The sequence below is a fragment of the Lithobates pipiens genome, unplaced genomic scaffold (genome assembly GCF_037356315.1).
Source record: "Lithobates pipiens isolate NorthernLeopardFrog02 unplaced genomic scaffold, aLitPip1_a1.2 Scaffold_16, whole genome shotgun sequence".
NCBI lineage: Eukaryota > Metazoa > Chordata > Amphibia > Anura > Ranidae > Lithobates > Lithobates pipiens.
Window position 1 is genome coordinate 394,111,000 of NW_027507748.1, and position 12,483 is coordinate 394,123,482.

General features: G+C 44.5%; 1 protein-coding gene across 1 annotated transcript in view; it reads right to left on the bottom strand.

Moving 5' to 3' along the window:
* Window positions 1-12,451, bottom strand: part of TAF1D (TATA-box binding protein associated factor, RNA polymerase I subunit D) — a 36,517-nt gene extending 24,066 nt beyond the window's left edge. The window contains exons 1-2 of the mRNA XM_077482311.1: window positions 12,296-12,451; window positions 7,399-7,675 (exon numbers count right to left, since the gene is read on the bottom strand). Coding sequence (XP_077338437.1) covers window positions 7,399-7,556 — 158 coding nt within the window. The 5' untranslated portion in view covers window positions 7,557-7,675; window positions 12,296-12,451. The remainder of the gene's footprint in view (window positions 1-7,398; window positions 7,676-12,295) is intronic.
* Window positions 12,452-12,483: the final 32 nt, after the last annotated feature.

Sequence of the window (12,483 nt, forward strand, 5' to 3'; positions counted from 1 at the left end):
ACCTCCAGCTGTTGCAAAACTACAAGTCCCATCATGCCTCCGACTCTGGGTGTCATGCTTGTGGCTGTCAGTCTTGCTATGCCTCATGGGACCCAGTCATCCTGAATTATTGTTCTCCAAATGTCCACAAAATGCAGCAGCCTCCCCCCACTCAATGGGGTGGGGGTGTCCCCTCAAAAGGAGGGCTTGGTGCTGGGTTTAGAAGAATCTTGTACCCAGGGCTTCTTCTGGCGCTGCAGCTTGCCCCTGGCCCTAGCGCCCTGTTGGCAGCAGAACCACCTTGACACAGACATTGGAGGAAGCAGTCCCAGAGGTTTTAAATGAGGGATGTCTGGTGCTTTTCTTCACAGGAAGTAGAGAACTCTTCCCTCCAGAGATTTTTTGGATATATTTGTCCAAATGATCACCAAATAAAACATTCCCCATGAAAAGGGAAACCTGCCAATAACTTTTTGAAAGGAAGCTCGGCTGACCAGTTCTTAAACCATAAGAGTCTGCGCATATGTAAAGACAAGAGAGCCAAACAAGAAACCTGCTGTATTGAATCCTTTAAAAAAGGTGCCAATGGCAAAACACAGTGCTCAAGAAATATACTTGCTTTCAGGCAGATCATCCTCCTGGTTAGGCCCATCAGGCCGTTTGACCTGATCTTTATGGATTAGCAGGTACAAAGTGCTGCATTAGCTGGCTGATCAGCTGAGCTGGCCAAAGAAAAAGGAAGTCTTTATTAATGACTCCAATTTCTTGTCAACAGGGTCTTTCACACCCTGTTCTTTATCTACCGGACAAGTTAAGTTATTGTTTAAGGAAGAGACTGCTGCATCTAGTGCTGGCATGCTCCATTTTTTAACAAACTTTTCATCCATGGGATATAAAAGGGAAAACCTCTTAAAGCGGGAGTCCACCGGGACTCCGCGTTTTTTTTTTTTTTTTTTAAAAGCCAGCAGCTACAAATACTGCAGCTGCTGACTTTTAAAATAGTGACACTTACCTGTCCAGCGCGCCCGCGATGTCGGCACCCGAAGCCGATCGCTAGGTCGTCTGTCGGGTCCTGCCGCCGCCATCTTGGGTATGGGAATCAGGAAATGGAGCCTTTCGGCTTCATTTCCCGGTTCCCTACTGCGCATGTGCGAGCCGCGTGGCGCAATCCGGACGGTCCCCGCTGCCTCTGGGAACTGTGTGTTTCCCAGCAGGCAGCGGGGCACTTGCGCAAAGGGGCGGGCAGTTGCGGAAAGGGGCGTAATCTACGCCCCTTTCCGCAGACAGCTATCCCGGAAGTGGGTGCAGTTACCTGGATTATCCAGGTAACTGCACCCCCCTCCCCCCTGAAAGGTGCCGATTGTGGCGCCGGAGGGGGGGGGGGATTCCGATGAGCGGAGGTCCATTTTAGGGTGGACCTCCGCTTTAAGCCCCATACACACTATCAGTTTTTCTGCTGAGTTTTTCCTTCAGGTTTACCAAAACCATATAGTGCAAGGGCCTGCCTGATTACATACAAATTGAAACCCCTAAGATTTGACCTCATATTGTATGGTTTTGGTAAATCTGAAGGTAAAACTCAGCAGAAAAACTGATATAGTGTGTATGGGGCTTTAGGAGGAACAAAAATCCTGTCAGGATGTTCCCAATCAGCATACACCGCCTGTTCCAACAGTGGGTGTAAGGGGAAAGCCTGTGCAGCCTGAAGAGGCCTCAGAGATACCAAAGAGAACGGGGGGGGGGGCTCAGTCACCTCCGCAAGAGGTAACTTAAAGGCAGAACAAACCATTTTGGTCAGAGTCAGGATCAAAAGCCTCTGCGACAAATAGGCAGACATCAACTGGATATCTTTTTGTCCAGATTGCTCGGAAGCAGACTCATCTGAGTCCTGAGCTTTAATCTCTTCCCCATCCTCAACCCATTCCTGCTCCAGACTAGGCTCTGGGGAGGGGGATCTGTCATGCTTCCTGCTACCCTGCGGGATGATCATGCCAGCAATCCTGTGATCTAACCCAACTAGGGCAGAGGACAGTTCATCCTTAGTAATAAAGGGCCTCTGGTCCTTCAGGGGATATGACTAGGTTCATCAGGAACTACTGTCGACATTGCTGTGCCCTTCCCTATAGTGTTAGTCCCGCTCCTCTTTTTTGAAGACATTTACCCACCACAAAAAGAGTACTTGGGTGTAGTATTAACAATCCTGCTAAGCCCCTTTAGCCTGCCAAAGAAGACTTGGTGACTCACGTGACCAGGTAAGGAAGGAATGAACTGCTGAAAGTGTCTGTTCAGAGTCTGCTCTGTATCCCACAGCTGCCTTCTGGAAGCACCACATGCTTGGCCTATACAGCTTAAATAAGCTGGGTGTGCGCCGGAACATTCTGTGCGTGCACGCGCACGTGTGTTGTCATGGCTAACGAGCGTGGCTGTATTCGCATATGATGCGATTCCTCTTGCCCCTACTGCTCATGTGCGGCAAAGCCGCATGTGCCTTGGCCACCAAAAAACTGCTAAGTCCAGCGGCCCTTTTGAAAACGCACGTGTGCCATGGTAAACCAAGGCGAAATGGCGGACCCCTGTGCGCCATAATACCAGGTAAGAAACAGCCAGAAACAGGCAAAAATGGTAGACTTTGCAAACACCCACAGCTAGCCCAAAACTCCCCCGTATGGTAACCACACATAGGTGTCCAGCCTCTAGCTAGCTTGACTGATTGTTACAATTGCTGCGACACCCCACAATAATAGTAAAGGTGTTTCAGTTACCCGTCCAGACACAGGGCAGCTTAGAACCTAAGAGCGCAAACTTCACCCATCACGGCGGGTTCCTGTCACTTGAGGACCTTCAAGGACTGGGTACTCTTTTCATGTTTAGGGTCCACTCCCTTGGACCTGTACAGTACCCTGCAGGAATGCCTTAGCGCTGTGGTGTTCAGGATTCCACTTTGCAGGGTCCAGCGCCTAGAGGTCACATTACAGGCAAAACCTTGCAGGATCTTGGGTCTTCTTTGTGAGGCTCAGGTACCATTTATCTAAGCATATAAAGCCTTTGTCAAATGGATACGATCAGTCAATCCCTTGATTCATTTAACCATTTTTGAGACTAGAGACCTGGAGCTCAGAGAGCTCAAACAAACTGTGGCATACACCTTGCAGACACTGGTTTAAAAAAAAATGGAAGTGCTTCCTGTGTGGGAGGGGTTATATAAGGGATCACTTCCTGTCTGAAGACATTTGGTCTACCAATGTCCATTCACCTGGAGATGAAGTATAACCCAGTAAGTAATATTGGCCTGACTGTATATCATGATGTATGAAAAATGTATACGTATACATGTATTTGTTTTCTAGCAGGAAATACCGATTTCAAATTGTAAACAACGAACAACAAAAAAAGGTTTGGTCTTTAAGTGGTTAAATTGACCTTATTTACACACAGAAGTTCATTGCATTGATCTAAAGATATGAGAGATGCAATAGGGTTGATTTACTAAAACTGGAGAGTCCAAAATCGGAAGCAGCTGTGCACGGTAGCCAGCTTCTAACTTCAGTGTGTCCAAATAAGCTTTAACAATAAATCCTGAAAGCTGATTGGTTTCTATGCAGAGCTGCAATAGATTTTACATTCTTCAGTTTTAGTAAATCAACCTCAAGTTATCTCTTCTCCATCTCCCTGCACTGAGGAATGTTGATAAACATTGCCAGCTTTTTATTTTTGGACAGCTTTGAGCAGCTCTGCGTGTGTTACCTAGAATCGAGGAAATGTCAGGTTAAGATTGAGGGGGTGGGTGGGGGGGTGGTGGTGAATCGAGATTGTGATCTTTTAACTATTAAAGGGGTTTTAAACTGCTGAGGTTTTTCACCTTAATAGATTCTATGCATTAAGGTGAAAAAAATAGGATTTTTATAACAGCTTACTTGTAAAATCCTTTTCTTCGAGTACATCATGGGACACAGCACCTAAGTTAATAACTTAATGGGTATATAGGTACCTTCAGGTGATGGACACTGGTATACCCGATTCAGAAAGTTCACTCCCTAAGCAATATACTTAAAACCCAAAAGAGGGGAGGGACCTGTATCCCATGATGTACTCCAAGAAAAGGATTTTACAGGTAAGCTATTATAAAAATCCTATTTTCTTTATCGTACATCATGAGACACAGAGCTCAAGTTAATAACTTAATGGGACATCCCATAGCAATGCTATTTGAGGGGAGTGAGACAAAACCCCCAGACCTGAGGACCTATACTGCTGCCTGCAGCACACTGTTCCCAAAGACGATATCCTCATAACTTCTTACATGCATTTGATAAAACTTGGTGTATTTACTGAAGACCAAGTTGCGACCTTACAGATCTGAGCCATGGAAGCCTGGTGACACACTGCCCAAGAAGCACTAATCTCCCTGTTAGAGTGCGCTTTGACTTGAAAAGGGGAATCTTACCCCTTAAAATTATAACCTGCTGAATCAACTTAGTGACAGTGGATTTCGACGATGCCTGTCCTTTCTTAGGACCCTCTGGCAGAATAAATAAGACATCAGTCTTTCTAATCTAAGCAGTTGTCTTTAAAGAGAAATTCCACCCTAAGGTGGACCTTCCGTTCATCTGAACCCTCCCCCCCTCCGGTGTCACAGTTGGCACCTTTCAAGGGGAAGGGCGGTGCAGATACCTGTCTAAGACAGGTATTTGCAGCCACTTCTAGGCATAGACTCCCACGGGAGTCTATGCTTCTTCCTGTCCAGCCGCGCTGTCTGCTGGGACACACACCATTCCCATTGCGCTGAGCGACTCGCGCATGAGCAGTAGGGAACCGGGAAGTGAAGCCGCAACTCTTCACTTCCTGATTCCCTCACCGAGAATGGCGGCGGCAGCAGCCGAGAGATCGATCGGCCTCGGCTGCCGACATCGCTGGACCCTGAGACAGGCGAGTGTCCATTTATTAAAAGTCAGCAGCTTTAGTATTTATAGCTGCTGGCTTTTAATAATTTTTTTTTCCAGTGGACTCCCTCTTTAAATAGATTTTCACTGCTCTCATCACATCAAGACAATGTAGTGACTTCTCTTCCCTGGAACATGGCTTTGGAAAAAACAAAAAACAAAAAACATGGCAGGACAATATCATGTGAAAACCTGAAACCACTTTTGACAAAAAGTCTGGCCGAACGCCACTCTGTCTTCATGATCAATCAAGTATGGCTCTTTACAAGAAAGAGCAGCCAATTCCGAAACAGAGCCCATGACACAGCAGGCAGAGGAAAAACAACTTTTGGAGGCAGAAAAATGGGACCTCCCCACTCCCTTACGTGGGGGGGGGGGGGGAGAATTACAAGGGGGTACAACCACTGCTGTTTCCCTAACCCTTCTGGTCCCATCTCTTACCTTGAGAGGAATCCCCCTGCACAAGCTGCTGCGGCCACACACAGACTGACACTGAGCTGAAGTGAAGACAACAGATTAAGGTATGTGCATATATTCCCTCTAGTGGAGATTTAAGGCATGACAACATTTTTCCCTTAAAGAAGAAAGCATGGGTGGACTTTTTAGTTCCCAAGTTTCTTCCCTTACCTTATCCCCACCACAGGATTTGCTGAATTAACAGCCAATCCAACCTTCACCCATCACGGCAGACTGCATTTTACAAACCTTCAATGGGTCCCTTTTTATTGGGGTTCCACTCCCTTGGACCTGTTAAAAGCACCCCACCAGGAAAAGCTTTCAGGTAATGTAGCATGACCAAAGCCCTGAGTCTCAGGGTCCAGCCCTGCAAAGAGAGGCGTTACAGGCAAAACCTCGTGCTTTGGATACAAGGCTCGGGTACCATCCACTTTGGCCTCAGTGGCACTTTGGATGGATCTGGTCTGAGGAGGCTATTTAAATCCAGCATGGATCCCTCCTGGAGCTCCTCAGAGCACATCTTCACTCGTGACCAACACCTTAGACACTGGCGAAAAAACTGGGGTACTCCTGATAGGAGGAGGGGATATATAGGGAGTGAACATCCTGGATTGGGCATACCAGTGTCCATCACCAGAAGGTGTCTATATACCCATTAAGTTATTAACTTAGGCTCTGTGTCACATGATGTAAGATAAAGAAACATCTTTTAGTGTAGCAGTCCCCCAGTGCCCTCGTTTTACTAACCTGAACCCTGTCTTTCCCGAGCCGGGAATGAGAACACCAGCTCCAGCTGGTGTCTCAGGTCCCGATTGGATAGATTAATAGCAGCGCAGCCATTGGCTCCCACTGTGGTCAATCAAATCCAATTATGCAGGAACCGAGTTCTGCTGTCTGTATCAAGAGACGCAGCAGCAGGACACGGGAGCGTGCCCGCATGGGTGCCCTGAGGGAGAGCACTTTTCCGACAGGGCACTTGAGAAGAGGAGGAGCCAGGAGTGCTGCTGAGGGACCCCAGAAGAGGAAGATCGGGGCCACTCTGTGCAAAACTAACTGCACAGAGAAGGCAAGTATGACACGTTTGTTTAAAAAAAAAAAAAATAGTTTAGATATCCTTTAAATCAGGGGTCATCAACCCACGGGCCGAGGCCCATTACCGGACCGTTGTCCTTCTGCAGCCGGGCCGCGGGTGGCATGAGATCCCGGCGGCCAGCTGTAGGATGTGAAGTTCCTCTGAGTGGATGAATAATGTCGGGGATGGTGAGAGCGAAGCGCGCATTCCATTGCTCGGTGTGGTCACGTGCTCTCCCTCACCTCCTGTACACAGCAGCATTGTCTATTGCTGAGCACTGTGTGTTGTTTGTTATGCACCATGGACCCTCCCTTTGTCTCTCACACGGACACTTCCCGTACGATGTGAATAACGTGACCCCTCCTCACCGAGCTCAGTTTTTTTTTCAGCTCACACACAGGAGTTGACAGGTAGGGACGGAGAGGGAGTGGGGAGAAGAAGAGCAGCGGGATGACAGAGACATGTAGACTGACCATGGTAGCATAGGTCAGCAGCCATGATCACCGTGGTCAGTTTACATGGGGGGACCCAGGAACAGGCAGAACCAACCAAGTTTTTGTTTTTTTACAGCATACAAAATGGAAGAGTTACACCGCACAAGCACTATGCAGTTTAGCATGAGTTAAAAGGGACAGGCTTTTTTTTTTCCCCCCCTTTTTTTTTAAGTTTTGACTTAAATTCATTTTTGCTAACTGCTTAGCAAAAGAAGAGTTCATTTTAAAAAGAAACACATGGGAGGAGATTTACTAAAGCTGGTGTGCTCAGAATCTGCTGCAGCGGTACACGGTAGCCAATTAGCTTCTAACTTCAGCTTGTTCAAATAAGCTTTGACAAAAAAAAAAAAAAATAAATAAATAAATAAAAAAACTGGAAGTTGATTGATTTCTATGCAGAGCTGCATCAGGTTTTGTACTCTCCAGTTTTAGTAAATCTCCCCCATGTGGTGCTTACCTGTTGTCATTCTGGCTTGAAACGTCTGCTTCATGTCTGATGGCGTGATCATCTTCTGGATTTTCTTGGTCACTAAATAACTCTTGGCTTTGAGGAAAATCAACATTAGGGCTACCAGAACCATTTCCCTGTATATGTTGTGCATGAAAATTATCCATCTCTCATTCTCATTAGCATTCAGAGGTTTATGCTGAACATCACCAAAATACTTCCATAACTTGCTGAAGCTCTTCAGTTTTTTTTTTTTTTTTTTTTAAATCAGGGTTTTTGCATCACACTGTTCAAAGAAAAAGCAAAATACACATATATAATATAAAATACATACATGATAAAAATCACACTTATATAACATAAACATTAACTACAATAAAGAGAACAAATGGTTCACTTTAAAAAGAAAGTTAACCCGGGAAAAAATAAAAAACATAAAAATAAACTCTGCAAGGCAAAGGCATAATGAGCTAGTATGCATAGCATACTAGCTCATTATGAATAACTTACCTGAGAACAAAGCCCCCAAAGTGGTCCTCGTACTTCATCTTTGCCACTGCCATGTATCCCAGAGTGACTTCCGGGTCTCGCGGCTCCCCCACCAGTGAAGGCACGTTCGCCCTTACTTGTGGCGCGGCCAGTGCGCTGTTGTCTACGGCGCACATGCGCCGTAGACAGCAGTGCCCTTTTTTTGTAAAATATCTCCTCAACCATGTAGGTTAAGGAGATATTTCTTGGACCTACAGGTAGGCCTTAATCTAGGCTTACCTGTAGGTCAAAGTGGTCTGTAAGGGTTTAACAACCACTTTAAAGCTGTCTATCAAAGCATCTTATACTTTTTGGTCCGATCACTCCTCCATTCACCACTGGGAGCAATGAACCTGAGTGTATGCTCAATTTCAGCCAAAGCAGACACAGGGCTTTGAACTTTTCCCCTGTGGCACAGTGGTCGATTACCCAACACCAAAACTGTCATGTAACAGAGGAAGAGAGTGAGTTATATGATCCACTATACCCAGAAGTAATAGGGTTTTTTCAGTTCATTCCCAGCAACAGAATAATGGAGGGAGTGAAAGGAAAGAAAGACTATAAAACGAGGGACACCAGGTACTAAAGTGAATATACTGTATATATTTAACCCTCTGTGTGCTAAAAAGAAAAAAACAACAAAAACTAAAATAATCTGCGAAATATACATTAAGTGGTTGCAAACACTTACATATATCCAGTGAAGTGACTGATAGAGGAATGAAAAGGAGACAAAAGTGACACCTAGTCTAAGTTAACATTCGCATTAAAAGCAGGCATTTGAGGGACGTTAAAAAACGCTTAGGCAAAAAAACAATAGGCAGCACCCAGTGCTGTTCACATTATTAAAAAAAACAAAAACAGGAAAAAAGGAAGGATCTCGTTGCTTCAAAAATGAAGCCTCATACCGAGTCACGAGGCATTTGAAGCCTTTCAACACCTCCCATGTCTGTGGCAATGCTTTGCAAATGCTCTGGCAGGTATTTGCAGCGCAGTTGTTAAAATTTGTTTATTTCCGTTAATGTCAGTTTCCATTGTGGAGCAGTTATAATCTGCCTTAACGCTCAAACGCTTCAAAACTACGCATAGGGTGTTTGGGGAGCATTTTTAAGCTTGTCATTAATGCTTGAAAAACGCAAGTCTAAACGCCCCTACCTAAAGCTCATTAACGCAAGTCTAACGCCCATACTAATGCTATAGTAGCATTTGTTAAGCGTTAGAAATTTAGTCAAGTATGAACAAGCCCTTAGTGCTCGAGACAAGTACACACTATAGAGGGATATGCTTTGTTCATATGTCATCTCTGAGGTTTATAAACACTTTAAAGAGGAAGTAAACCCTGATGAGTTTACTTTCATTCCCTGCAAAGGCAAAGCATAATTGACTACTATGCATCGCATAGTAGTCCATTATGTGTCACTTACCTGACACAGGAGCCAGCGAAGTCACCGCTGTCCCCTGTAGTCCGCCGCATCCATCTTGTTGGTGGGGTCTCGCAGTTCCGCCGCTGTCATTCGGCGAAGCCGCGATGACGTCACTCCCGCGCATGCGCACGGGAGCCGACACGCGCGGCAGCTCCATCGCTGAGAATGCCGCGCTCAGTGCGCCGCTGTCTACGGCCCATGCGCCGTAGACAGCGGTGCCCGTTTTCGGGCAAATATCTCCTAAACCATATAGGTTTAGGAGATATTGCTTGGACCTACAGGTAAGCCTTAATCTAGGCTTACCTGTAGGTCAAAGTGGTTTGTAAGGGTTTACAACCACTTTAAATGAACAATGTTAACACTGCCAAAAAACAAACAAAAAAACCTTACACCAGGAGGTTGTTTGGCTCACAGCGCTACACTCTTCCTGGATTGATCATAAACCAAAAGGCTAATGTGTGACATGAATATGGCCTCACATTATAAATACAGCAATCAAAAACGAATATGAACTACTGAGTGGGTAGCACCTAGACACACATCTGCTACACGCTAGGAGTTGTGTACCATGCAACAAATTATACCCCAAATTCCTCTCACTTGCATGTATTCCCAGCTAGTAACAATAAATGTATACAACTTCATTATGCTACACCAATCCTACTAAAAGTGGTAGTAAACCCTGGAATGTTGTTTTTACCTACAGGTATGCTTATAATAAAGCTTATCTGAAAGTAAAATGAATATCTCCTAAACATGCTCAGTTTAGGAGATATTCTTGCGAGCAGCAACTGGTGACATGAAGGAATGACATACCCGTTGACTGAGACTCCCACGTGCAAGCAGGGGAGTGACATAATCGCGGCTCCCAGAGTCCCTGAACCCGGAATGAAGACCAGGTGAAGATGGAAGCCTCTGCAATGGTGACAGTGCACTGCTGGAGGGATTTGCTTTAAAAGGTAAGCCTTTCATAATGTGCTAGCATGCGGTGCATACTAGCACATTATGATATTGCCTTACAGGTCAAAACTTTTTTTTTTTTCCTATCCTTACTACCACTTTGGTCAGGCTTCACGCCATGCATGCCAGCTCTAAACTGCACTAGATGTGACTGTTCATGAGGCGATTTTGCACATGGAATCTGTTTATGTTATTGGTTAATATTCTTTCCACTACAGGAGGTCCCCTAGCTACAAAAATCTGACTTACAAAGGGAGGGAGACAACAGGAAGTGGGAGGAAATCTACCTCTAGGAAGGGGAAGGGAGTTACCATGGGAGAAGGGTGTCCCCATTGATGCTTTATCACCAAGGCTTGTTTCTAATAATACAACCCAAAATTTTCAAAATCCAATTGTCATTGGGACAGAAAGTGAGGTGAAATCTGAACATGGGCACAGACAGCAAAACAAACATTACAGGGGTGTTAACCCTTCTCTATGCTACCCAAAAAGCTTCAAAAGCTTTTTTTTTTTCCAGAATTATATTGCGAGAAACGCTCTTTTTTAGATATAGCATGTAAATGGACTCAATCTACTCCCCCTTCTGTACGCAAATGGATGCAACTGGTTAACCAAATATTACCATACAAAAAGCTCATTCCTGGGTGGTTCCAGGAAGTACAATAAAGTGTGGGAGACCTGGTGTTCCTACTTTCTTACAATAACCAATACTTAAAATAATTTTCTTTATATTGGTTATTGAACCTGGGAATTTGCAGTCGCGAACGCAATGTTTATACTAACTCATTTGCATTTAGAAAGATTTCAGGACGATATCTGGTCGCTGACCTTGATTGCATTTGTCATGCTATTATATGTACATACACTTGCATATTTGCTTCCATGTCTGAGCTGAAACTTATATTTCACTCAGCTCATGTTCAGAGACAGGTTTATTGTACCATTGTTTTGCATCTAAGTTAAAAAAAAATTTTTTTTGAATTATAATATATATATATATATATATATATATATATATATATATATATATATATATATATATATATATATATATATATAATCCCACAATAATATGACCACAATTACAGTATGCGTAATGGACAAAACCACCAAACATAAGCCCAGCACTTGTCAAGTTAATACAAAATATACATTGTATCAAATATGTAACAATTACTATTCCAATGTTGCAAAAAGAACACACAAATAATTTCCACATACGAGTCATAGTTACATGACAGAGCAGCCCAGACCCTCCTCCTCTCAGGTCCTTCCTGGCCCCTACCTCCTGCCGAGTGCCCCCACAGCAAGCATTTATACAGTAACCAGTGCATTTTTATAGCACTGATCGCTGTATAAAATGTCAATGGTCCCAAAGAATGTGTCAAAAGGTGTCCGATCTGTGTGCTGCAATATCACAGTCCCACTAAAAATCGCTGATCACCGCCATTACTAGTAAAATAAATAATAAAAATGCTATAAATGTATCCCCTATTTTGTAGACGCTATAATTTTTGCCCAAAACAATCAATATACACTTATTGCAGAATACATATTGGCCATAAACCGGTGGTTCTCAACCTTCTAGTGCCGTGACCCCTTGATAAAATTTCTCAAGTTGTGGGGACCCCTAACAGTAAAATTATTTTCCTAGCGTGGGTTGTCAGCACCCAAGGCAAGACAAGTAATTTGCACCCCTAACCCACGCCGGAGGGCACCGTGTCACTTCTGTGCCAAGTGCCTCTGAAAAGCGATCCACCATAGATCACTTTCTGAGTAGCAGAAAAAGACGGTCCTGGAGCGTATGACAACCAGCAGGTCACAGCATTGTGCTCCGCTTCACAACAGCACTACTGATTGTATTCTAACTTGTTAAAATAAACACCTATTTCTGTACATATGAATGTCTCCCTGAATGCTTCATAGAGATCATTACTATAGAAAATAAGAGCAATGTTGTAGCGAGCCACCCCTCAGTGTGTGTGATTTCCTACCTCCTTATAACACTTCCAGGCTGCTTCTATCCTCCACATCCAGCATGTGTACTACACACAGCTCTGCACATTGCATGGCATCACACTTGCCTTCCTGTCTTCGGTCACATGATCATCACATCACCAATCCCATCACGCCCCTCTGCTTAAAGGAACACACCACCTCCTCGTTACATAGGCAGCGTTGC